This window comes from Ahaetulla prasina, chromosome 13, assembly GCF_028640845.1.
Source record: "Ahaetulla prasina isolate Xishuangbanna chromosome 13, ASM2864084v1, whole genome shotgun sequence".
NCBI classification, from domain to species: domain Eukaryota; kingdom Metazoa; phylum Chordata; class Lepidosauria; order Squamata; family Colubridae; genus Ahaetulla; species Ahaetulla prasina.
The window spans coordinates 11165606-11192601 of NC_080551.1; the positions used below are offsets into that span (position 1 = coordinate 11165606).

At 43.3% G+C, this 26996-nt stretch overlaps 1 protein-coding gene across 1 annotated transcript in view; it reads right to left on the reverse strand.

The window, feature by feature from the left end:
• The window catches only part of PCSK6 (proprotein convertase subtilisin/kexin type 6), a 157090-nt gene that overhangs the window by 94902 nt on the left and 35192 nt on the right, over window positions 1-26996 (reverse strand). The window contains exons 3-5 of the mRNA XM_058156640.1: window positions 10040-10150; window positions 5172-5315; window positions 2691-2767 (exon numbers count right to left, since the gene is read on the reverse strand). Of these exons, the coding sequence (XP_058012623.1) occupies window positions 2691-2767; window positions 5172-5315; window positions 10040-10150 (332 nt within the window). The remainder of the gene's footprint in view (window positions 1-2690; window positions 2768-5171; window positions 5316-10039; window positions 10151-26996) is intronic.

The window sequence follows — 26996 nt, forward strand, 5'->3', positions numbered from 1 at the left end:
TATGACTTGCTATGGCAAAAGTTCAGAATGATATGAATGGCTGGAAGAAATTGCAGTTATCCCTATTGGGAAGGATTGCTATTAAAATGAATGTGTTACCTAGATTTTGTTTCTGTTCCAGATGATACCTATAATTAAAAAGGATAAAAATTTGGAAGATTGGCAGAGGGATTAATAAATTTATATGGCAGGGTAAAAGGCGAGGTTAAAATGAAAATAATACAGGATTCACGGGAAAGAGGTGGTTTAAGAATGCCTAATTTTAAACTATATTATGAAGCAGTAACCCTTTCAGTAATAAGTGACTGGTTTAACTTAACAGAGGAAAGAATTTTGAATATAGAAGGTTATGACTTGTTATATGGATGGCATGCGTACTTATTTTATGGAAAAAAGTGGATAGGGCTTTTAAGAATCATGTGTTGAGAAGTGCTCTTTTGGTCTGGAATAAATATTCCTATAAATTAGATTATAAGATTCCTATATGGGCGAGCCCTAGACATGCAATAGAGAATATAAATATAGAACAGAAACAGGAAATGATTACATATAAAGAACTTTTGTATGCTGAAGGAGGTAGATTGCAATTAAAATCATTACAGGTATTAAATGAAGAAGGGAGGAATTATACTTGGTTTCAATATGGGCAAATAAGTGCTAGATGGAAAGAAGATCAAAAAATTGGTATAATGCAAAGGAGGAAAATTTAATAAAGCAAATTAGAAATCAGACCCAGGAGCATATAAAGAGATTGTATAATGTGTTGCTTGAAATAGATTCGGAAAAGGATTTGGTAAAGGATTGTATGATAAAATGGGCACAGAATATTCAGGAACCAATAATGTTGGAAACATGGGAGAAAATTTGGGTTAGAAATGTTAAGTTTACACAAGCACAGAATTTAAGGGAAAATTTTTATAAGATGTTTTATAGATGGCATTTAGATCCCAAAAAATTATCATGTATGTATCCTAATATCCAAGCGAAATGTTGGAGGTGTGATTGTGATGATGCTACATATTTTCATATTTGGTGGACTTGCAAGAAAATTAAGGTCTTTTGGATAAGAATTTGGTGGATTATTCAAAATGTACTGAAGAAGAAGATAAAGTTCCTGCCACAATTTTTCCTTTTGGGAATTATAATGGATTGTACAGGGATTGAGACTAAATTGATTTTGAACTTAATAACAGCAGCAAGACTGTTGATTGGACAATACTGGAAGAAAGAAGAGATACCTACAATAGAAGAATGGATATTGAAAGTTATTAATTTGGCTGAGATGGCTAAAATCTCAGCGTTTTAAAAGACAATACGCAGGAAAGATATTTAATTGAATGGAAAAAATGGATTGATTATCTACAAAAACAGATGTTAAGATTATCCGTTTTGCATTCTCCCAACGACTCACCCTTTAGCCAAATTTGGAATTTTCCTTTGCACGCGTAAAACTCTCCCTTTGAATGAGGCCTTTCGAAGGCGGGTTATTTGGGCAGGAAGCATGGTAGGGGCATAGTAGCCTGCTGCTTTTCGGGCTGATAGGCAAATGCTTCACTAGCTAATTACAAAAACAGAGGGCACATAGTAAAGGCAACCCAATTCTATTCTTAACATGGAGTGGTAAAAGAGAGAGAGAGAGAGAAAGGAAGAGGAAAAAAATGGAACACACTTATTTTCATTGCTTGGATCATAGCGCGGAGTTGGGTCTTCATCATTTCCATTGACATCATAGCTTGCATGGGGGTCCTAAGGGAGGAAAAAAATAAATAATAACCTAAAGCACAACTAAAAAATAAATAAAAAACCAGACACAATGAGCAATGGGTAGAAGCTTATCGAATGAGATCTAGATAATCTAGATGGATTAGATTATCCGTTTAATTTAGACAGAGGAGAAACTTCCTAACAGCGAGAATAATTAACCAGAAGTTGTGGGTGCTCCATTACTGGAGTTTTTTTTAAAAAAGAGATTGGACAGCCATTTGTCTGGAATGGTCTCCTGCTTGAGCCGGGAGTTGGACTAGAAGACCTCCGAGCTCCCTTTCAACTCAACTTATTCTGTCTTCTGTAAAACCTCTTTTTCACTCTGCTTCTAACCTTGTTCTTCTTCCAAAGATCTCAGCAGGTTTGTTTTTTTTTTGGGAGGGAGGGGGAAAAAAGGGGGAAAATGTTTTTGTTTTTTTTAAAACTCTTTCAATAAAAAAAAAAAAAAAGCTAATGAGCCTTGCTTAAAATATATAATATACTCGCAACCTGAAACTGATTGACTTGCCCCTTTCTCCATTCCCGTCCCTCCCCCTCCCCCCCAGGTCCTTGTAAAAATCTCCCATTAGCTAAAACTTTCAGCTTGGCAAGCCACACGGGGCCACATGGCTGTGACATACAAAACAGATGTTAAGATTATCTGCTTTGCATTCTCCCAAAGACTCATCCTTTAGCCAAATTTGGAATTTTCCTTTGCACGCGTAAAACTCTCCCTTTGAATGAGGCCTTTCGAAGGCGGGTTATTTGGGCAGGAAGCATGGTAGGGGCATAGTAGCTTGCTGCTTTTCAGGCTGATAGGCAAATGCTTCACTAGCTAATTACAAAAACAGAGGGCACATAGTAAAAGGCAACCCAATTCTATTCTTAACATGGAGTGGTAAGAGAGAGAGAGAGAGAGAAAGGAAGAGGAAAAAAATGGAACACACTTATTTTCATTGCTTGGATCATAGCGCGGAGTTGGGTCTTCATCATTTCCATTGACATCATAGCTTGCATGGGGGTCCTAAGGGAGGAAAAAAATAAATAACCTAAAGCACAACTAAAAAATAAATCAAAAACCAGACACAATGAGCAATGGGTAGAAGCTTATCGAATGAGATCTAGATAATCTAGATGGATTAGATTATCCGTTTAATTTAGACCGAGGAGAAACTTCCTAACAGCGAGAACAATTAACCAGAAGTTGTGGGTGCTCCATTACTGGAGTTTTTTTTAAAAAAGAGATTGGACAGCCATTTGTCTGGAATGGTCTCCTGCTTGAGCCGGGAGTTGGACTAGAAGACCTCCGAGCTCCCTTTCAACTCAACTTATTCTGTCTTCTATAAAACCTCTTTTTCACTCTGCTTCTAACCTTGTTCTTCTTCCAAAGATCTCAGCAGGTTTTTTTTTTTTTTAAAGGATTCCAATCTCTGCATCAAGGTCTATCCAAACCAACAAGCCTACCCTGGTTTATTTAAAAGTGAGCTTCGCTGCATTCAACAGGACAAGTCGTTCTCTGGCTTGCTTATTTACTGGTTCAAAGCCGTTTGCAAAAAGAAAACTGATTTCTTGAGCTGAAAGAGGCCCTCAGAGAAGTTCACCGCTCTCGGATATCCAAGCTGGAAGACCAACACAAGAGGTGTGTGTAGTGCTGGAATTGAAAGCGGGCTAAGTCCTTTGGGGATGGCCTAGACATTCTCGCTCAGCCGGTCTTCAACTCCTTAAAATAATGGCGCCTTTTCCAAGACTTGCAGCTATCCAAGCTGAGGAAAATACTTGTTTCAGATGCATTACAGAGGTAACTAACGGTTGTGTGCTGTCCTGCTGTCCTGTCGCCATCTCCTTAACTCAAACAAGAACGTACAGAAAGAGGGAACCCATGTCAGATCCAAGGCACTTTTGCCTGCTTTGAATCCAAAGATTGCCTCCCTCTACACAACATCCAAGAAAAAAAAAAGACAGAGAAAGAAAAGAGGGCAAAACTTCAAACTTAGGTACTCTTAAAACAATTGTTCTAAGACCCCCTTGTTATGGAAACACAGTTGCAGACTAGGTGACAAAAGAAACCTACGGGCCCTTTGCAGGGTCCTGGGTGAGACCCTACTCCCATGATGGTAAACCTGTGGCACGCATGCCGCCATATTGGTGGGCATGCAAGCTCAGTTCCAGCGCACGTGTGCATGACAGCCAGCTGATTTTCAGGCCTCTGGGCCCACTGGAAGTAGGGAAACAGGCTGTTTACTGCCTCCGGAGGGCCTGTGGGGGTGGGGAAGGCCTGTTTCTCTCTCTCCCCAGGCTCCAAAGCCTTTCTAGGAGCCCGGGGAGGGCGAAAACGGCTTTCCCCATCCCCCCAGAGGCCCTCCGGAAGTCGGAAATGGCCCATTTGACAACATCCAGTGGGACCTATTGGGCCCACTGGGCCATCACATGCCATAAGTTGGGGGAGCGCAGGGGGCAAGGCACATAGAATTGTGGGTGTGGGCACACACAAGTGCGACCCACCCCCCATGCTCCCCCCGCTTTTGGCATGCGATGGCAAAAAGGTTAGCCATCACTGCCCTACTCCATTTCCCCTACTGTCTTGGACACAACCAGAATATTCTGGAGACAGAGAAATTCCCTGATGATGGGCTGCAGTATGAGCCCAACAGCTTGGTAGAGTAAACTTTTGGTCCCAGTGAATGACTCAAGATTTGATCCTGTGACATTATCCTAGGACACATATATTTATCTTCATTCGCTACCAGAATAACTGCCTTGATTTTTTTCGCTGAAATATCAAAGTCAGCTGGCATCACAAAATCAAGATCACATGAAGTGTTAATACCACTTTATAATGCTTTGGTAAGGCCACACTTGGAATACTGCATCCAGTTTTGGTCGCCACAATGTAAAAAAAAATGTGGAGACTCTAGAAAGAGGGCAGAGAAGAGCAACAAAGATGATTAGGGGACTGGAGGCTAAAACATGAAGAACGGTTGCAGGAACTGGGTATGTCTAGTTTAATGAAAAGAAGGACTAGGGGAGACATGATAGCAGTCTTCCAATATCTCAGGGGCTGCCACAAAGAAGAGGGAGTCAAGCTATTCTCCAAAGCACCTGAGGACAGGACAAGAAGCAATGGGTGGAAACTAATCAAGGAGAGAAGCAACTTAGAACTAAGGAGAAATTTCCTAACAGTTAGAACAATTAATCAGTGGAACAACTTGCCTCCAGAAGTTGTGAATGCTCCAACACTGGAAGTTTTTAAGAAGATGGTGGATAACCATTTGTCTGAAGTGGTGTAGGGTTTCCTGCCTGGGCAGGGGTTGGACTAGAAGACCTCCAAGGTCCCTTCCAACTCTGTTATTCTATTCTGTTCTAGAGCTTAGCAAACTTCCCTGCTTCTTTCTCTTGTGTTGTGCCAAACCGCTCCCACCTTTACTTACATAGTTCTGTATAAGATCAGGGTGATTCCTCTCTATGCCGTCATCAAGGATAGTCACTACGACACCTTTGCCCGTGTATCCTCTTTGCCAAGCTCCCAGGACATTCATTTCGGACCTGCATTCGCTGTTGTTGTCTTCACAATGCTGAGAACAAAGACAGCAGTGAGTGTACTGTTGCTTTCCTTCCCGTACCTGTCACACTCATGTCAAAAAGACAGCCTTCCAGTAGCTTATTCTGAGTTTGAAAATGGAAGGACCAGCCCTAGGTGAGATAAAAGAAGCCACTGCCCCAGGCAGTAGATGCAATTGTGTTTGTTCAGCTGTGACTCTCAAGTCCTCTGCCCTTCCCATTTCTTGGAGAGATTTGTGTGTCCCACATCTATCTCTGTACTCGGCATGTGATTAAAAACTACCGTATTTTTCGGAGTATAAGACGCATCTTTTCCCCCCCAAAAAGAGGGTGAAAATCTTGGTGCGTCTTATACTCCGAATGTAGCCTCGCCCAGCTTCTCAAACGGAGGTTTCAGAGGCTGAAAAAAGCATCAGAAATGGAGCTTCAGAAAAGAAGCCCCCAAACAGAGCTTCAGAGGCTTTTTTCTGAAGCTGTTTCGGAGGCTCTCAGAGGCAGAAAAAAGTTTTTTCTGAGGAGTTTCAAGGGCAGAAAAAAAAAGCAAAAAAAAAAAAAGCAAGGCACAGAGCTCACAACTTGCTAAAATTCACCTCTGGGAACAGCTGATTGGGGGTATTCCGGGAGGCTGATCCACCCGCCAATCAGCTTTTTTCTTATTTTCCTCCCCAAAAACTAAGGTGTGTCTTATACTCCGGTGCGTCTTATACTCCGAAAAATACGGTATATCCCATTGGGAATGGGGAAATAACCTTCAATAGCCAACCTGGTTGGCTTCTATACAGTAATCCTTGACTTATGACTATAACGAAGCCTAAAATTCCCCCCATCGGCCATGACAGTTGTAAATTGGAACCCTCGCGTGGCGGATCTAATTTTATGAGCTTTTTTTATGGCAACTGTTCAGCAGAAGTGGTAGTTGTGAAGCAAATGCTGTTGTCACTGAGACAATCCATTCATTCCTACAGGCAGTTTAGAACAGAAACTGGTTGGAAAGGCAGGAAACCTTGTAAATCACAGTCACATGACTGGGGAATGCTGCACCCAGCCATCAAAGTAAGCCAGTTACTTTTATGCGCCTAAAATATGGTCATATGGTTGCCTGGTGTTTATGGCAGTGGCGAAATGTAAAATTTGTTACTACCGGTTCTGTGGGCGTGGCTTGGTGGGAAGGTAATGTGACTGGTGGGCATGGCCAACTTTTTTTTTTAACTTTTAAAAGCATTTTTCCTACAATCTCTTCAGCCAAAGAGGTTGTAAAAAAATGCTTTTAAAAGCCTCTGATGATCAGGCAACTCAGCTGGGATCGCCAGAGGAGCCTTTTAAAAGCATTTTTTCTACAACCTCCTCGGAAAAAGTGCTTTTAAAGGGTTTTGACGATCCCAGCTGAGTTGCCTCATCGCCAGAACCCTTCAAAAGCATTTTTTTTACAAACTCTTTGGCTGAAGAGGTTGTAGAAAAATGCTTTCAAAAGGTTCTGATGATCCCAGCTGAGCCGCGTGATCATCAGAGACTTTTTTTTTTAAGTTTTAAAAGCATTTTTTTGGCCAAAGAAAAAATGCTTTTAAAAGTAAAATAAAAAACCTCTAATGATCATGTGGCTCAGCTGGACATGGGTGGGGATGGGGCAGGGATTTTTGCTACCAGTTCTGCAAACCAGCCGCTACCATTGCTACCGGATGGGGTGATCCGGTCCAAACTGGGAGCATTTCACCCCTGGTTTATGGGTGTAGCCACTGGAACTCTGAAACGGAGTCCTTAACTATCTTCGGGGGAGATCTGTCATAACTTCAAATGGTCACCAAGTATTAAGCAAGGATTTGGTGAATGCGGAATGAAGACGCCAGAAGTTCAGTACAGGTAGTCCCTCAACTTACAATAGTTTGCTTAGCAACTGTTCGAACTTACAACCGGGACTGGAAAAAATGACTCACAGACATTTTTCACACTTATGACCACTGCAGCATCCCCATGGTCACGTGATTTACATTCAGATGCTTGGCAACTGACTCGCACTTATGACGGTTGCAGTGCTCCAGCGTCAGGTGATTCCCTCTTTGGTGACCTTCTCTGACAAGCAAAGCCAATGGGGGAGCCAGATTCCCTTAACCACCATGTGACTAAGTTAACAACTGCCGTGATCCGCTTAACAAATGTGTCAAGAAAGGTGGTAAAACGGGGTGAGACTCACTTAACAAATTTCTCACTTAGCCACATAAATTTTGGGGCTCCATTGTGGTCATAAGGTTGAGGACTAACCTATAGTAGTTAAACCTTCCTAATGGATCCTTTGGGGTGTTTTATGAACCCTCCTTAAATATGTAACGGCCATTCTCTTGGTTATGAAAGAATGACTGCATTAGTTCAGACGCTGGCTGGGTTCAGACCTTGGCAGCTGAAATAAGCACAGTGCATTTTATTCCCAAGGTTGAACTTTTTCGCTTCAGACTCAGGTCCTTTTTTTCTGGATTTAACCTGATGCCGTAGCTGCAACCTGAAGCAGACAGAAGCAACATGGCCGGAGTTATTGTCCTTTTCTCGCAGCTGGCAAGATTAGCGACTGTAAAGCATTCGATGTGAAACTTCCCTTGTAGAGTGTACAGGAGTTGCCGCCTGCTCCAAAGTACAGCAGCTCAGCTTCAGCTAATCCACCAAGCAAATCGCTGAGAACCTGTTTTGCTGTTATTTTAAGACTTTCGGGAACACCCGGACCATTTCCAAGGTGGTTTTCACACCAGCAAATGTCCTGCACAGCGTGGGACTCACAAAAAAACCAACAACAACCACCACCCTGAATGAATGTCTGCTCTTGTTATCAGTCTACCTGTGTGTGTTGCTTTTCTTGCTGTTTAGGGGTGGGTGGAAACCAGAGAGAATGAAATGATCTTTTTTTTATTGGGACTTGTAGAATGCAACATGTTGTGTCTGCGCCCCCCGAGCCAGGCCTCCTGCCAGAAAGTGACTTGGAAAGTGAGCGGGAAGGGCCGTCAGGACTTACTTCGGGAGCACCGGCTTGCCTGGCTCAGCTCCAGGAGCCAGAAATAAGCCAGGTGGAAAAGATAACGAGGCCTCCATCCCCTGACTCTTCCCCCTCCCCAGGCCACACCTTCAGACCCAGCTGATGGCAATCAGGCTTGGTTGTACCCTAGGTTTTGTAGGCAGGAGAGGAGGGAACAACAGAAGCAGGGGTGGGACAGGCCTAGGAAGTGCTGAGTCATGGAGCCACACCCCACAGGATATAAAGGCAGCAAGAACTGCTGTGCCTCTTTGTAGCAGGCAAATCAACTGATTAACTAAGAGCTGAAGTTTGTTCCTGGGTGACTCATCGGTGTCGAGGGAGATAACAGAGACACTTGGCAGATGCTCGCTATTCTGTTGCCAGAGCTGATAGTGCTGGCTAATTAAGCAATCGCTCGGATGGAGGCGAAGGGGGTCAGAACACAACAGCAATAACACTTAGACTTATTTACCACTTTACAGTGCTTTACAGCCCTCTCTAAGAGATTTACAGAATCAGCCTCTTGCCCCCAAACAATCTGGGTCCTCATTTTACCAACCTCAAAAGGATGGGAGGCTGAATCAACCTTGAGCTGGTCAGGCTCGAATTCCTGGCAGTGGACAATGTTAGTTTGCAATACTGCATTTTAACCACTCAGAAGGAAGGAAGGAAGGAAGGAAGGAAGGAAGGAAGGAAGGAAGGAAGGAAGGAAGGAAGGAAGGAAGGTAGCAATAGCATGTTGACTTATATACCGCTTCATAATGCTTTACAGCCCTCTCTAAGAGGTTTACAGAGTCAGCCTATTGCCCCCAACCATCTGTGTCCTCATTTTTACCCACCTGGGAAGGATGGAAGGCTGAGTCAACCTTCAGCCTGGTGAGATTTGATCTGCTGAACTGCAGGCAGCTGGTGATCAGCAGATGTAGTCTGCAGTACTACACTCTAACCACTGTGCCACCACGGCTCTATATTCATATATTTCATATATTTTTTAACATTTTCTTTCTTTCTTTCTTTCTTTCTTTCTTTCTTTCTTTCTTTCTTTCTTTCTTTCTTTCTTTCTTTCTTTCTTTCTTTCTTTCTTTCCTCCCTCCTCCCTCCCTCCCTTTTTTAATTCATCTCTTATTACATGAAAACTCTTAATAAATACAGAGAACAAAATCCTCATTTGTCAAACTTCTGGCCTGCTTCTTCTAGCATCCCGCAAAGATAGGATGAGTCACCTGCAAGCCGAAATCATTGTAGTTAAAACTTGCAGGTCATTATACCAAAGTGGGATCTCAGCCTCTCTTACCCAACAATTAATTTTATTGCAAATCTGCATGTACTTGGGCACCTACATCATTATGATGGTTGCTTGCCCAGTTCAACTGGATGCCTCGGCTGGATTTAGCATTTTTATCCACCTACCAAGTCCTTCCACGGACCTATTATTATTTTGTTGTTGATGACCACAAAACTAACTGCAACACTAAAACAACCCATTCAAGCAGGCTCAAATGCAATAAGAGCCAATAAACCCACTATAAAGATAATTGAAATGTATACATATAAGAAGCAAACAAAGGAGAACACCATAAAGCAAAGCAAAACAAAATAAAGTAAAAATACATTTGAGTTCAAATAATGACTTCCTTGTGACGTCATTCCACAATTAAGGCACCTTAAGCTTCCTATGGCAATAGTTGTTGTTTACACACACGCACGCATGCACACACACACACACACAAAGTGTATAGTTACCATGTACCACATTTCGGGCCAAGATGGGTCATTGAAGGAAACGAAACGGTGGTTCCGATGGACTCGCCTTTTAACCCTCGCTTTAACCTCTTGCTGCTGTATCCACTTTACCTAGAGAATGATAAAATAGTTGCATTTGTCCCTTTTTGTTTCATCTTTTAAAGAGCTGCTTCCTTAAAACAGGGTATTTGACAGCTCAGTTTTGACTTTCGGCTCATCGATGGCTCTCGGTTAAGGTAATTGAATCACAACAAACAGGGACATTAAAAGATCAAAGTGAATCTCATTAATCAGTAAAAGCAATCCCCAGAGTTATCGGCAGTAGCTCTTGGTCTTTCAAATGAGACAGAGAAAAATATCTGGTGAGATTCTTAAGGTAAAGGATTCTAGAAACAAGGGGCCATCCCAGACAAGGTTCTTGCTGTGGCCTTCCAGCGGCCAGCGGATCTGGCAGCAGATTTGGATAGTGAGGAGGTTGGGGAGGACCATGGGCCAGTCCTGGAGTCTGGAGAAGGTTCTGTATGAGTGCTCTGCATCGGAGGCAGAGATGGGGCCAGGGCCGTCTGACCGTTGTCAGCTGCTTTCATAGTCAGACATCAGTGAGGCAGAAGAACAGCTGGAGCCTGTTTCCAGTGTGCGCATGCACAGAGCGGCCAGGAGAAGGGAATAGCTAAGGAACAAGGGTCAACTCAGGAGTAAAGCCACAGGTGGATGGTGAATGGCCCCTCCCATAGGGAATAAAGAGGAGCAAAGAGGAGGAGAGTTTGCAGGAGACAATTAGTTCATTTGGGTGAAGATCTGTTCCTATATTCTTGACAAGTATTGTCAGTTAACAGTGTGGAGGCTGAAAGATATCGGCCTGGCTATTCTCCAAGCCTGATGAAAGTCGGTAATTCTGAACTATCTTGAAAGGCTGTGGGAGAGAAAAGAATTTGCTGGAGAGGAATTCACTATAAATTAAATAAAAGGGGTTTATCAGGATGAGGACTCGGCTTCGTGCTACTGGGGAAGCCTAGGTCAGAACAGTTGTTGTCCTCATAAATTCCTCCTTATATGAGAAATCCCATTTTTTTTCTGCAGTTCACAGCTCTGCTTTTCTACTTAGAAGTCACCTGAGTCCCTTGGGAGATAGGGCGGTATAAAAATATGATTAAATAAATAAATAAATAAATAAACCTAGAACAGGGGTCAGCAATCTGCGGCTCTGGAGCCACATGTGGCTCTTTCACCCCTCTAATGCGGCTCCCTGTCACTCAAAATATGTATCACAACCACCAACGTGCAACACCCACTGGCATGCGATTTATTGAGCTTTTCAACCCTCGGTAGGCCAACCATGGATAAATCCAAGAAAAATTAAGTTTCAGAAGGAAACAGAATATTTAATTCAACTACATATGCTAGTTTTGTGTCCGCTCAAGAAATAAGTCAGGCACGGGAAGGGTTTTGTGGCTCCCGGTGTTTTCTTTTCTGTGGGAAACGAGTCCAAATGGCTCCTTGAGTGTTCAAGGTTGCAGACCCCTGGCTAGAAGGAAGTAAGTCACAAACCAAGGTCTTAAGCATTTTAGATTCAAAAGGGAAACCATGCTACAGAATACACCAGGTGGTAGGAAGCAAACCAGGCAAGTTTATGGCATCAGTTGGCAACCCCTTAAAACCAAACACATCTTTCCACAAGCTCAGGCAGCAGCTGGGAAAAGATGCAACAGGTATATAGGGCTACCAACAGGTGCTACAGGAACGCACGTTTGTGTTTTCAAGCATTCCCCCCCCCTCTTTTTTTTTATTTGCATTTATATCCCGCCCTTCTCCGAAGACTCAGGGCGGCTTACACAGTTAAGCAATAGTCTTCATCCATTTGTATATTATATACAAAGTCAACTTATTGCCTCCAACAATCTGGGTCCTCATTTTACCTACCTTATAAAGGATGGAAGGCTGAGTCAACCTTGGGCCTGGTGGGACTTGAACCTGCAGTAATTGCAAGCAGCTGTGTTTATAACAGACTGTCTTACCAGCCTGAACCACCAGAGGCCTTCAAATCCAATGTGGTGTTAAGGTATTTGATTGTAGTATTTGGATAAGTTGTCTAGGTAAAATTGTCTGAATATTAATTTTTGTGATTGGAATAATGAAATTTAGGGAAAATGCTTGAAACTATATTACGTTGTGAAAAGGGAGTAATGGGAAAATATTTGAATAGGATGATTTAGAGTTAGGGTTAAATATTAGAAAAATGATTGATTTGAAACTAAAGGGTTTTACTTCCTCCAAGTTTTACTTAACTTGGAGGAAGCAATGAGAGGACGGGGGGGGGGGGGAGAGAAAAAATCATTAACGATTAGAGATTAGGGCGAATGGCAAGATTAGTTATATAATAGAAATAAGGAAAAACAAATAAAAATTAGAGAGAAAGAATATTATGGCAAAAAGTGAAATATATAAATTGTGTTGGGAGAGAACTAAAAGTTGTACAAATTCGTGACTCAGCCAATACCCTGTTCAGAAAAAAAATGCTTTTTTGTTTGTTTGTGTGTGTTCGTTAAAAAATAAAAAACTTTTATTAAAAAAATCCAGTGTGGTCCACGAATCAAGTGCCCAACTGTCCCTCCCTTCTAATATTTATTTATTTATTTACTTATTTTGTCACAACAATATATGTAAGTATCATACAAAAAGATTATATAGTATATAAACATATATATGAATAAATATTAGGAGGTATAAGCATGCCTATATATATATATATATATATATATATATATATATATATATATATATATATATATATATATATATGTATGTATGAAGAAGAAAAGAAAAACAATAGGACAGGAACGGTAGGCACGTTTGTGCGGTTATGCACGCCCCTTATGGTCCTCTTAGGAATGGGGTGAGGTCAATAGTAGAAAGTTTTTGGATAAAGCTTTTGGGATTATGGGAAGAGACCACAGAGTCAGGTAAAGTATTTCAAGCACTGATGATTCTGTTACAGAAGTCATATTTTCTGCAATCTAGATTAAAGCGGTTGACATTAAGTTTAAATCTATTGGTTGCTCTTGTATTATTGCAATTAAAGCTGAAGTAGTCTTTAACAGGAAGGACATTACAATAGATGATTCTGTGAGTTAAGCTTAGGTCTTGTCGAAGGCGACGGAATTCCAAGTTTTCTAAGCCTAGAATTTCAAGTCTGGTGGCATAAGGTATTTTGTTGTTTTCAGAGGAATGAAGAATTGTTCTTTTCATGAAAAGCAATTTTGAACCTGTGAATGTCTTATGGAGGTCATCAATCGTCCAGGTCAGGGGTCTGCAAATTTGGCTCTCTTAAGACTTGTGGACTTCAACTCTCAGCTTTGCTGGCTGAGGAACTCTGGGAGTTAAGTCCACAAGTCTTAAAAGGGCCAAGTTTGCAGAGCCCTGGTCCAGGTCATCATGGTTGTCCCCAAGGTGCTTTTTCTAAAAGGCAACTGGACTCTCTTGGGGTTTCCCCCCCCCCCTTTGAAAACGTTTCACTTCTGAAGTTCTAAAGAAGCTTCTTGGATGAGAAGAAGCGAAATATTTTCGAGGAAAAAAAAGTGAAGTTGCCTTTTGGAAAAAGCATCTTTGGATGAACCTATGAACATTAGTATCATTTTTTTCTAAGCAACGTTCTGCCTTCTGCTTTTTTCTTACTTCCCTTCCTTTTGGTACTGAGTCAGTGTTGATTTCTGACAATTGTCTGCATGTATCCCTGCAATTTTTTTTTTTTGTGGGGGTGGCGGAATTTTCAGGAATGGTTTGCCCTTGCCTAGTTCTTCCTAGGGATGAGAGCAGTGGTGAAAATCAAATTTTTTTACTACCAATTCTGTGGTGGACCTGGCTTGGTAGGCATGGCAGGGGAAGGATACTGCAAAATCCCCATTCCCACCCCACTCCAGGGGAAGGATACTGCAAAATCTCCATTCCCACCCCACTCCAGGGGAAGGATATTGCAAAATCTCCATTCCCACCCGACTCCAGGGGAAGGATACTGCAAAATCCCCATTGCCACCCCACTCCAGGGGAAGGATACTGCAAAATCCTCATTCCCACCCCACTCTGGGACCAGCCAGAGGTGGTATTTGCTGGTTCTCTGGACAACTCAAAATTTCTGCTACCGGTTCTCCAGAACCTGTCAGAACCTGCTGGATTTCACTCCTGGCTGAGAGAGACATTTCCCAAAAGTCACCCAGCTGGTTATGTGCCTGTGGTAGGATTAGAATTCACAACCTCCTGGTTTCTAGCCTGGTGCCTTAATCACCTGGCTTTCTATCTCTTATATAGGTCTTATTTTCGAATGCTCAACACATTTCAAAAACAAGAAGCACCATTTGAGTTATTAGCTTGCCTGAAACCAAACGACAGTGACAAATCAAATCAATGCTGCTAAACAACAAAAACAAACAAAAACAAAACAAAAATTTTCCCTAACTATTCAAATAATTTCCGTCCCTTTTGATCAAAGTCAAAATAATACATCTAGCTCTTGCTGTGCAGCTTTGCTACAACAGCTGCTCTGCAGCTGGAGACTCCTGTTCGCACACTCACAAAATAAATTATAAATCTCCTGCACATTGAAAATGGGAGGCTAAATATTGCTTATCCATTATAAACCTACCAGGATTATAATGAAACTTGGAAATGATGTGATCTTCACCGCACAAGTGGAGAAAAGGAAATTGGTGGCTTGCTTGTTTTTGTTGTTGTTGTTGTTTCTTTTTTCCCCTTTTCCTTTCCAGCATCAGAGAAAACAACCGTGAAATCTGGGATTAAACTCCAAGGTAAGCAAATCCCTGAAGGAACACAGAATCTCAGAAAATGAGAGTCTTAGATATATATATATATATAACTTAGCCTCACATTTTGATAGCAATAAATAAGAATTCTAAGGAGGTGGGGGTGGGAAATGACAACGGTGACCTTTTCAAACGCTGCATGTTTAGCAACTGCTCGGAACATCACCAGATGTTTAATGTGTGCTCAACGGATTCCTGAGTAATTGTTCAGAAGATCATCAAACATCTTTAGCCTCAGAACTTTAAAGATATTATTTTTAAAAAAAAACAACTTTGCTTGGGCTGTTTTTCCTCAAACAGCCTCGCTTTCATGTAGGCTGGTTCATGACATTGGCAAAAGGAATCAGAACACAAAATACAAACTGAGTGGACACGACCTTGTAGATGACCCCCACTCGGTCAAGAACCTTGGAGTACTCATATCAAATGATCTAAGTGCCAAAGCCCGCTGTAACGACATCGCCAAAAAGGCATTAAGGGTTTTAAACCTAATCTTGTGTAGTTTCTTCTCTGGTAAACATTTGCTAGACCAATTCTCGAATACAGCTCATCTGTCTGGAATCCTGCATATTGGACATTAATACAATTGAGCGCGTCCAGAAATATTTCACAAGCAGAGTCCTCCACTCTAGTGGTGGGTTTCAAATTTTTTTACTACTGGTTCTGTGGGTGTGACTTGGGGGGCATGGCATGGCTTGGTGGGCATGGCAGGGAAAGGATACTGTAAAATCTCCATTCCCACCCCACTCCAGGGAAAGGTTACTGCAAAATCCCCATTACTTCCTGATCAGCTGGGACTTGGGAGGCAGAGAATAGATAGGGGTGGGGCCAGGCAGATTTTTTACTACCGGTTGTCTGAACTACTCAAAATTTCCACTACCGGTTCTCCAGAACTGGTCAGAACCTGCTGAAACCCACCTCTGCTCCACTCCTCCGCTCGCAACAAAATATCTTATGCCACCAGACTTGAAATTTTGGGCTTAGAAAATTTAAAACTATGCTGCCTTTGGTATGACTTAAGCATAGCTCATACAATCATCTACTACAATGTCCTACCTGTCAGTGAATACTTCAGCTTCAACCACAACAATACATGAGCACACAATAGATACAAATTCAAGGTAAACCGCTCCAAACTCGATTGCAGAAAATACGATTTCAGCAACAGAGTGGTCAATGCCTGGAACGCACTACCTGACTCTGTGGTTTCATCCCAAAACCTGCACAATTTTAACCTTAGATTGTCTACTGTTGACCTCACCCCATTCCTAAGAGGTCTGTAAGGGACATGCATAAGAGCACCAGCTTGCCTACCGTCCCTGTCCTAATGTTCCCTTTAATGATGAGGGGCTTAGAAAAATAGGACATGTGTTAAAATCCATTGGGCAGGAGATATAGAAGCATAGCCAGCTGAAGGAACAGGCTGAAAAATAGCTTTTATTTTATCCATGGGCTGTCAGACTTCTGTATTTTGTGTTTTGGGAGGGGGTGTGGCTGCACCAAGGGAGGCTCATTCAGTTTCATTGTACACATGTTGTGCATTGACAATAAAGGTTTGGTTTGGTTTGATTTGAAAACAATCATCCCATCTCTTAAGCGATCCTTCTGGAGATGAAGGCAGCGCAACTTCCAGAATTCCCCAGCCATATTGCTAATGCTGAAGATGCAGGAGTGCCTAGAAGCCCCCTAAAGTTGAGGAGAGCTGGTCCAGATTAATGCCTCGCTGTGCAGTTTCTCTCAGAAGTGGAGAGACAAAATGTGTTTGTTCAAAGCTAGGTAAGGACAAAGCACAGCTTGCTGAAAGCACAGTACTAATTATATGGACAAATCAATTTAAGAAACCCTCTTGTGGACTTCAAGTCAGGGGTGGGCTGCTATGGGCTCACCCGGGTTCGGGGGAATCTATAGCTAACATTATGGCTGGTTCGGAGAATCTTCAAATCCCACCCCTGGCTGGCCCTGCCCCTTCAAATCCCACCCCTGGCTGGCTCTGCCCCTTCCAGGAGTCACCACACAGCCCGTTTTGGAGGTAAGTGCAGGGCCCGCACGGAGGCTCGGGGAGGAAGGAAAACGGGCCTTCCGGATGTTCCTCCGGAGGGCCTCCAGAGCCCGGGGGAGGCAGTTTTTACCCTCTCAGAGATTCAAGGAAAGCCTCCGGAGCGTGGGGAAGGTGAAAACGCCCTTCCCCTGGCCATGGTGCAGGAGGCTGTCTAGGCCATGCCCACCATAGCCACGTCCACCCAGCAATCGGGATGAAAATCCATTGCTGACATTTTTGAAGCCCACCCCTGCTTCAGCTCCCAGAATTCCTCAGCAAGTCCACAAGTCTTAAAGTTGCCAAAGTTGGAGACCACCGCTTTATGGCAGCGGTCCCCAAACTTTGCGGCTTGGTGGCCCAGCTTGGATGTAGAGAGGGGAACCAGGCTGTACGAGCAGCAAGCCAGCACACACACGCATACGCACAACTCAATTTGCGCAAGTTAAGCTGCGCACATGTGTGCACGCCCATCGGCACGCCACTTGTGTAACCTGGTTCCAAGTTTTAACGTTTTATTAAATTAGAAGATAAGATACAAAAGTAAATAGGAAAACAGTGGGGGGAAAGGGAGGGGGAAGAGAAGTGGGGAAGGGTTGGGAAAAAGAAAAAGAAGCGTTGACTTCTGATTCCCTCTGCTGTAGTAAAATAAAGCATTAACCTCAAAGCACAACTCTTTGTTCTTTCATAGTAATATAAACTAGCCATTTCTATAAGGATCGATCAATCTAATCGGTGAAACCCAAAATCAAAGTTTCATTCTTTTCCACTTCAACCACAAAATTCAAAAGTGGTCTCCATATGGAAACAAATATACTTATGTTTTCACTCGGTTCCGAATAGGCCAGCAGCATTTAATCTTTGTGGCTTCCCGGGCCAGTTTGGTGCGGGGGGGGTGGGGGGACAGGAGAACCAGGCCATGGAAGTGGCAGGTTGGTGCACACATATGCATACACAGATCAACTTGTACGCGCACACACACACACACACCAGCCCACCACTTGCATGGCCTAGTTCCGAATACACCATGAGGCGGTGGCTGGCCGCAGGCCACTGAAAACTACCGGAGGTCACCAAAAAAGCCGCTGCCATCACAGCCCTGTTCTTTGCGCCGGCCACACAAGCGCATCCCAATGCCTGCTGCATCATGCTCGGACTGACGCAGCAGGCAATGGGATGCATCAGTCCAAGCACGATACAGCAGGCAATGGGATGCAATAGCAGCGGCTTCTTTGGCGACCTCCAGTAGTTTTTTGCAGCCTGTGGCCAGCCGCCACAGCCACAAAGCGGCTCTCAAAGAGGCAGCGGCTGGGAAGCTTTTTTCTTTTTTGATGCAACTGCAAGAAACCTCCCAGCCTCCATCTCTTTGCCAGCCTCTTCCTTGCATTCATGCGGGCGGGCAGGGCAGGGCAAGTGAGCAGTGATGGGGCTACCAGTTTGGAGGTGTGGCCAGCCAGCTGTTGCTACCGATTCGGCAACCCAGACCAAATTACCGTTACCGGTTCACGTGAACCGGTGCGAACTGGTAGAAACCTACGACGGGTACAGTACTTGAGTAATGAAATATCTGCAAGAAAACTACCAACCTCAGAGAGCACCAAGGACTCCATAGTTGATTTTTGTTACAACAAGTAATACATTTGATTCATCTCCAGACATGTTTTAAAAGTAATTTTCCAATTCTGTGGTCCTCCACTAATAAATCCACCATGGATATATTCATGTAACATATTTATGCTATTATTCATGTACTGGTTTTCCAGATTTTAAGCCATGTTCCTTTCCATGCGTCATACCATGGGCAACAGTGAGAAATTATGGGAGTTGCATCAGTCTCTGGACGGCTGCAAGTTGCCTACTACACCCACAGACATACCACCTGTGCTATTCATACTGTGTGCTATGCCCACAATTTGTAGAGAAAAGATACTTTTCCTCTCCATTTTCATGGCATTTTTATCAAACTTTCACTGCATTTATTTCCTTTGGAAATCAATCATGTCCCCCCAAATGTGCACAAACCCTCATGTGGTTAATTGGATACTGATTGCGAGGCTATTTATAATCCTGTCTAAATGATATGACAGAGGCCAAGAGATGTACAAGTTGTGAAAAGAGAATAAAAATTACCCAGGCAAATATTAGCTGAAATCACACTCCAGCCCAGCCTTTCCCAAACTGGAACTCTCTTTACAGATGGCAAGTCTTGGAGCTGCTACATTGCAGAGACAAATGGATTTATTTCTGATTCAGCTGTTGGGTATCTGAATTTTCAAACTTCAGGTTTTCTTTAAAGTGTTCCACGATGATGAGTTTGCAAGTAGTCTGTATCTCCATTTGCAGGACCTCTTATTTCACCTTCCTCCCCTCTTCGGAAATTCACAATGCAGAAGGCATTGCAAGGGAATGGGGGCTTGGCAGCTTGGCAGCTCTTCCTCCTAACAACTGCTCAGATATTTTTTGGCATATACCCAGACAAATACATAAAGCATGGAATAGAAAGGACATCTGTAGTCCTTCAAGCAATTTATTAGCTGTGGTGGCGCAGTAGTTAGAATGTACTATTGCAGGTTGACTCTCCTCATTGCCAGGAGTTCAATCCTGACCAGCTCAAGGTAGACTTAGCCTTCCATCCTTCTGAGATCTGTAAAATGAGGACCCAGAAAGTTGGGGCAATATGCTGATGCTGTAAACTGCTTAGAGAATGTTACATGAGCCACGGTGGCACAGTGGTTAGAGTGCAGTACTGCAGGCTACTTCTGCTGACTGCCGACTGCCTGCAATTTGGCAGTTCAAATCTCACCAGGCTCAAGGTTGACTCAGCCTTCCATCCTTCCGAGGTGGGTAAAATGAGAACCCAGATTGTTGGGGGGCAACATACTGACTCTGTAAGTCGTTTAGAGAGGGCTGTAAAGCACTGTGAAGCAGTATATAAGTCTAAGGGCAATTGCTATCTTATCAATATCTATCTCATCAATCTCTCTCTCTTCAGTATCTATCTCTTTAATATCTATCTACTCAATATCCCATCAATATCTCAATATCTATTTCATCTCTCTCTCATCTCTCTCTCTTCTATCTATATCAATGTCCCTTCTCTCTTAGTACCTCCTTAATATCTACCTCATATCATCTGTCTGTCTGTCTGTCTATCTCTAATCAGTATCCCTTCTCTCTCTCAATGCCTCAATATTTATCTCATCTCTCTCTCAATATCCCTTCTCTCAATACCTCCTTAATACATATCTCATGTCATCTATCTATCATCTATCTTTCTTTCTTTCTTTCTTTCTTTCTTTCTTTCTTTCTTTCTTTCTCTATCTATCTATCTATCTATCTATCTATCATTATCTATCTATCTATCTATCTATCTATCTATCTATCTATCTATCTATCTATCTATCTATATCAATATCCCTTCTCTCTCAATACCTCCTTAATATCTACCTATTTCAGGGGTGAAATCCACTTACCTTTCTTACCGGTTCAGAAGTGCACGCGCCAAACGTGCGTGACATGCACACAAACACCCTCTGCGCATGTGCAAAACCTTTCTGCACATGCGCAGAGGGTACAAAACACATTGTTTTAACCAGACAGTAATGACAGCCGAGCGGGTGGGCAGAGCCTGGCACCACAATTACTACCGGTTCTCCGAACCACCAGCCAAAATTGCTACCAGATCACGCGATCCTGTTCGAACCAGGAGCATTTTACCCCTGATCTGTCTATCATCTCTCTCTCTCTCTCTCTCTCACTCTCTCTCTCTCTCGCTCTCTCGCTCTCTCACTATGCTGATACTGACTCTGGAAGCTGCTTAGAGAGGGCTGTAAAGCACTGAAAAGCGGCATTGTTGTGTCTCGTCCGATCTCACCACAGCCGGGGCCTTCTTATCTGCTTCTGAACACGGAGGAATGTCCTAGTATGCCTCCCGGCCCCAGCCCTGGCTCCATGCCCAGACAGGCTGAAGAGGAGGAAGTATCTCCAGCCCCCAGCCCTGGCTCCATGCCCAGGCAAACGGAGCAACTAGACCCCTCCCCCTCCTCCACAGCATGTGAGCCTGAGGGAGGTCAATTGCCAACAGCTGCAGACTGGAGTGACCCTCGCGTCAGAAGACTTGATAGACAGAGGCAACAGAAGGAAGGGAGGGGCAGGCCTGGATAAGTGCTGAGTCATGGAGCCACACCCCATGGCCTATATAAAGGACCTGCTTTCTGGCATTCTCTGAGTCAGGCCAAGTCGAAACATATCTTGCTGAAGTCACTTTCTGGTCTCCTGCCTGCCTTGAGGACTTTGCTAGGACTTTGGCAGAGCTGCAGAGGCACGCCTGATTCGGATTTCCCTGACCCGGCCGTCAGTGGAGGAGTGGGACACGACAGGCATATAAATCTAAGTGCTACTGCTATAAAGCACAATGAAGTGGTACATAAATCTAAGTGCTATTGCTATTTTTATTTCTCATTTGCCCAGATTGGAGATGAGAGAAGTTTCTCCAATGCACGGGTGTCTCTTGTTCCTGTTCTCAGTGGGGCAGAAAAGCTGGGTTTGCCTCATCTTCAATCCGCTGCCGAACCGTTGAAAAGGGCTCCCTGCAAACCCATCCCAAGACCGCACATTCAGGTTGTACAGGATCATCTGCTCGACGTGCGCAAAAAAAGGGCAGTTGATTTACTAATTACGCTGGCAAATTCCAGGGAGCCTTTGGAATGCAAATGTCTATAAAGACATGAATAAATTTGGAATGAGAGTCTCAGCTGTAAAAGCGTCAGCTCATTTCGATGACATGGAATTTACTTATCTGCTCATTCTCCCCCCACCCTCCTGAAACCCTTTATTGGTTAAGAATCCTCAAGAACCGCACAGTATTTTCTCTGGCATTTGAATTCCAGGTGGCATTCCTTGTCAGTGAAAGTAAAGGTTCTGCCACTATCATTTGCATATTCACACAATAACGTTAAATAGGAGCAGTCAAAAGGGTGATCCGTCTTCCTAAAATAAACTAGAAAGGTACTCCTTGATTATGAAATCACAATAAAGCCAAGTCCAGAAGGCTGCCGTGCTAATTTTGGACAGTGTGTTTAGATAAATATACAACGGCAAACGCTTGGCTCAAGAATAATTTAAACACCTGTTCTATTGCAGAAATCGTTCGTTTTTATACCCAGAACCTCGTTTTTTGCCTTTCTTTGAAATCCAATAGCGCTCTGAAAATTTCACAAATGTTTTGCAGGGTTTTTTTTTTCCTTCCAAAGGATAGGATGCTCGGTCAATTGCCGTTTTTTTTCCCCTGCTGAAATAAGAACAAATCACCAAATCATTGAAGACGTATTTGAGCTTTTCAAAAGTACACGAAATAAAAAGTTGAGAGAGCACTTGAACATTTACAGTTTGGCATCAGCTGAAAGATTGAGAAGGGCTTTTAGCCAGGACTAGTTTAAGATCCCCTTAATGCAGTGCCCGTGAAACTGCATTGTCTACTTGCGTTAGAGACGCAACCAACAAAACAGGCTGTCGGTATATATTCCGAGTGTATTTCTGTGTGCAGAAGAACCTTTTTGTGTAAGCACAAACTTTTCTGCAAAAGGTTTCTTTTAGGGAGAGGATACGACCCGGAATCAGAGCCAGTTTAATATTGGGGTTAAGTGAGCAGAAAGTATTTAGAGCAGGGGCGGGCTGCTGGGGGTTCACGGGGGTTCGGGAGAACCTCTAGCTAAGATTCTGTGCGGTTCGGAGAACCCCCAAATCCCACTCCTGGCTGGACCCGCCCACCCCGCCCCTCCCAGGAGTCCCCACGCAGTCCATTTTGGATGCAGGCAAATGCAGGGCATGCACGGAGACTCAGGGAGGGCGAAAAATGGGCCTACCAGAAGTTCAGGAAGGCCAGAAATGGGCCCATTTCCGACCTCCAGAGGGCCTCCAGAGCCTGGGGAGGCTATTTTTGCCCTCCCAGATGCTCAAGGAAAGCCTCCAGAGCCCAGAGGAGCAAACACCCTCCACCCCCCGTGGTGTAGGAGGTTGATTAGGCCACACCCACCATTACCAAAATTTTTGAAGCCCACCCCTGATTTAGAGGCATAGATATCTCAACTCTTTAAATGAGAAGCATCTTTTCTTGGAACTGAAGTCTGTGGCAGCTTATGGAGGACACAGGAAAAGACACAGCTGCTTTAAAGAGTTGCAGACAAGCGCTACATCTGTTAGCAATCAATATTATCTCTCGTCTTCAAATCTTAAATTCTGTGCCATTCTATTTCATACTGCAATTATGTGGGGATGGCTTAGGATGGAAAGGGTGACGTAATCCCTACTCCATGCATGACCAACTGACTGTGAAATGGCTCTCTCCCGTTGGTTTTGAACTTTTAAAATTCTCTCATATAGCTACAAGCTGCATAATAAAGAATTGGTGTAGCTAAGCTCTGAAAGAATTGGTTTCCTGGGTTAGGGTTAGAGTCCTCCATTAGAAGCCGTGAGCTGAATATCATGCTCCTAAAATTGGCATCTTCAAATTGTCCCTCTACCACCAGAATAATTATAGCCAGGTGATTGGCATCCATGGTGGTGCAGTGGTTATAATGCAGTATTGCTGGACTTACTATGACCTTAGTAAGACCACAGCCAGAGTACTGCATCCAGTTTTGGTCACCACACTATAAAAAAGATGCTGAGACTCTAGAAAGAATGCAGAGAAGAGCAACCAAGATGACTAGGGGATTGGAGGCTGAAACATATGAAGAAGGGTTGCAGGAACTGGGCATGGCTGGTCTAGTGAAGAGAAGGACCAGGGGAGACATGATAGCAGTTTTCTAGTATTTGAGGAGCTGCCACAGAGAGGAGGGGGTCAAGCTATTTTCCAAGGCACCCGAAGGCCAGACAAGGAATAATGGATGGAAACTGATTCAAGGAGAGATTCAACCTACAATTAAGGAGAAATTTTCTGACAGTGAGAGCAATCAACCCATGGAACAGAAGTTGCCTTCGGAAGCTATGGGAGCTTCATCACTGGAGGCTTTCAAGAAGAGAGTGGACTGCCATTTATTAGAAATGGTGTAGGGTCTCCTGCTTGGGTGGGGGGCTGGACTAGATGACCTATAAGGTACCTTCCAACTCTATTCATTTGTTAAACTCTGCCGACTACCAGCAGTTTGATTCTGACAGGCTCAAAGTTGACTCAGCCTTCCAGCCTTCCCAGGTGGGTAAAATGTACACCCAGATTGTTGGAGGCCATAGGCTGGCTCTGTAAACCGCTTAGGGACTACTGGAAAGTACTGCAAGCGGTATATAGATCTAAGTGCTATTGCTATCCTTGACCCATTGAGAAGGAAATATTTTACACTCTTGTTTCCCTTTTTATTTTCGAAGCCTAGATTTTCAATAATCCTGCAGAAAACCCATATTCTTAGGACCGGGTTATCTACGAGACCGCCTTCTGCCACCGACAGCCTCCCAACGACCTGTGCGCTCCCACAGAGTGGGCCTCCTCAGGGTGCCATTGACCAAACAATGTAGGTTGGCGGCCCCCAGGGGAGGGCCTTCTGTGGCAGCACCGCCCTATGGAATGAGCTGCCTCGGGTTACGCCAACTCCCCGACCTCCGGGCCTTCAAACGTGAACTGAAGACTTTACTATTTCATCGTGCGGGACTAGTCTAAGTATAATTTTAATTGCAATTTTAAATGGGTTTTATGTTGGTCTTTGACTGTTTTAGTTGATCTGGCCATTAAATATTTGGTTTTAATTCACTTTTAAAATTCTCTCATATAGCTACAAGCTGCATAATAAAGAATTGGTGTAGCTAATCTCTGAAAGAATTGGTTTCCTGGGTTAGGGTTAAGTCCTCCATTAGAAGCCGTGAGCTGAATATCATGCTCCTAAAATTGGCATCTTCAAATTGTCCCTCTACCACCAGAATAATTATAGCCAGGTGATTGGCATCCATGGTGGTGCAGTGGTTATAATGCAGTATTGCTGGACTTACTATGACCTTAGTAAGACCACAGCCAGAGTACTGCATCCAGTTTTGGTCACCACACTATAAAAAAGATGCTGAGACTCTAGAAAGAATGCAGAGAAGAGCAACCAAGATGACTAGGGGATTGGAGGCTGAAACATATGAAGAAGGGTTGCAGGAACTGGGCATGGCTGGTCTAGTGAAGAGAAGGACCAGGGGAGACATGATAGCAGTTTTCTAGTATTTGAGGAGCTGCCACAGAGAGGAGGGGGTCAAGCTATTTTCCAAGGCACCCGAAGGCCAGACAAGGAATAATGGATGGAAACTGATTCAAGGAGAGATTCAACCTACAATTAAGGAGAAATTTTCTGACAGTGAGAGCAATCAACCCATGGAACAGAAGTTGCCTTCGGAAGCTATGGGAGCTTCATCACTGGAGGCTTTCAAGAAGAGAGTGGACTGCCATTTATTAGAAATGGTGTAGGGTCTCCTGCTTGGGTGGGGGGCTGGACTAGATGACCTATAAGGTACCTTCCAACTCTATTCATTTGTTAAACTCTGCCGACTACCAGCAGTTTGATTCTGACAGGCTCAAAGTTGACTCAGCCTTCCAGCCTTCCCAGGTGGGTAAAATGAGCACCCAGATTGTTGGAGGCCATAGGCTGGCTCTGTAAACCGCTTAGAGACTACTGTAAAGTACTGCGAAGCGGTATATAGATCTAAGTGCTATTGCTATCCTTGACCCATTGAGAAGGAAATATTTTACACTCTTGTTTCCCTTTTTATTTTCGAAGCCTAGATTTTCAATAATCCTGCAGAAAACCCATATTCTTAGGACCGGGTTATCTACGAGACCGCCTTCTGCCACCGACAGCCTCCCAACGACCTGTGCGCTCCCACAGAGTGGGCCTCCTCAGGGTGCCGTTGACCAAACAATGTAGGTTGGCGGCCCCCAGGGGGAGGGCCTTCTCTGTGGCAGCACCGGCCCTATGGAATGAGCTGCCTCCGGGGTTACGCCAACTCCCCGACCTCCGGGCCTTCAAACGTGAACTGAAGACTTTACTATTTCATCGTGCGGGACTAGTCTAAGTATAATTTTAATTGCAATTTTAAATGGGTTTTATGTCGGTCTTTGACTGTTTTAGTTGATCTGGCCATTAAATATTTGGTTTTAATTCACTTTTAAAATTGTTATTTGTATTTGTAGTTTTAATATGGCTGTAAACCGCCCTGAGTCCTTCGGGAGAAGGGCGGTATAGAAATTAAATTATAAATAAATAAATAAATAAATATTCTAACAGGAGCACATCGTCCTCCATTTCTCCTTCCCAAATGGATAATTTGTAAAAACTCTGGACGTTCATCAGCAGCAGCTTTGAGGAGAGAAAAAAAAAATAGAATATACCACATCTGCTGAGAAGAAAGAATACAAGGATTTATTTCTCTTTTTTCCCTGTTCATAATATTTGTCCTTTCCATCTATTTTTTTTCTTTAAAGGTATTCTAGTAAGGGCAGCTCGGCCATTCAAAAGGTGTCTTGGAAATTAAGAGCAGGGCAAGGATGAGCAACTGGCAAAGGTTTATGGACCAAGCAGAATCAGAATAAATTATTGTTGTGTTTCAAAATCTCCCATGCAAATCACAGGGAAGAAGCAGATACAGGAGTACCTGTTTGCTTCTGTGTTAATAAGGTTGGAATGCCCTGTAGCAAAGACATAAGGATGTATCATTCAATCAAAAAAAAGAAGAAAAAAAAAGAAGGAAGGATAGACTAGCCCCCCCACCCAAAAAATATATATCCCCGAAGGACAAAATACTCAACTGATAGAGCACATCATAGCCCTCTTTCTTCAAAGACAATTAGATCTAATTAGCATCTTTTTAATCCAATCCACAGTAATACGAAAACAACTCCTGTTCATCAATGAAAGGAATATTAAATACTCCAGCAATTATCATATGACCCTCAAGAAACGTTTTAAAGAGTCTGAAGGCTTCTTTTAGCAGGTCAATTTGGGAAATATTCCACTGTCTCTTAGTAACTCTCCAAAGGTAGAAGTTTTAGTGATTATTAGTCAAAGACAAATCCCCATCATTTGTGCTCTAGTTATTTCTCCTTTTTCTAATTATTATTAATATGACATACCTTACTGGGGCA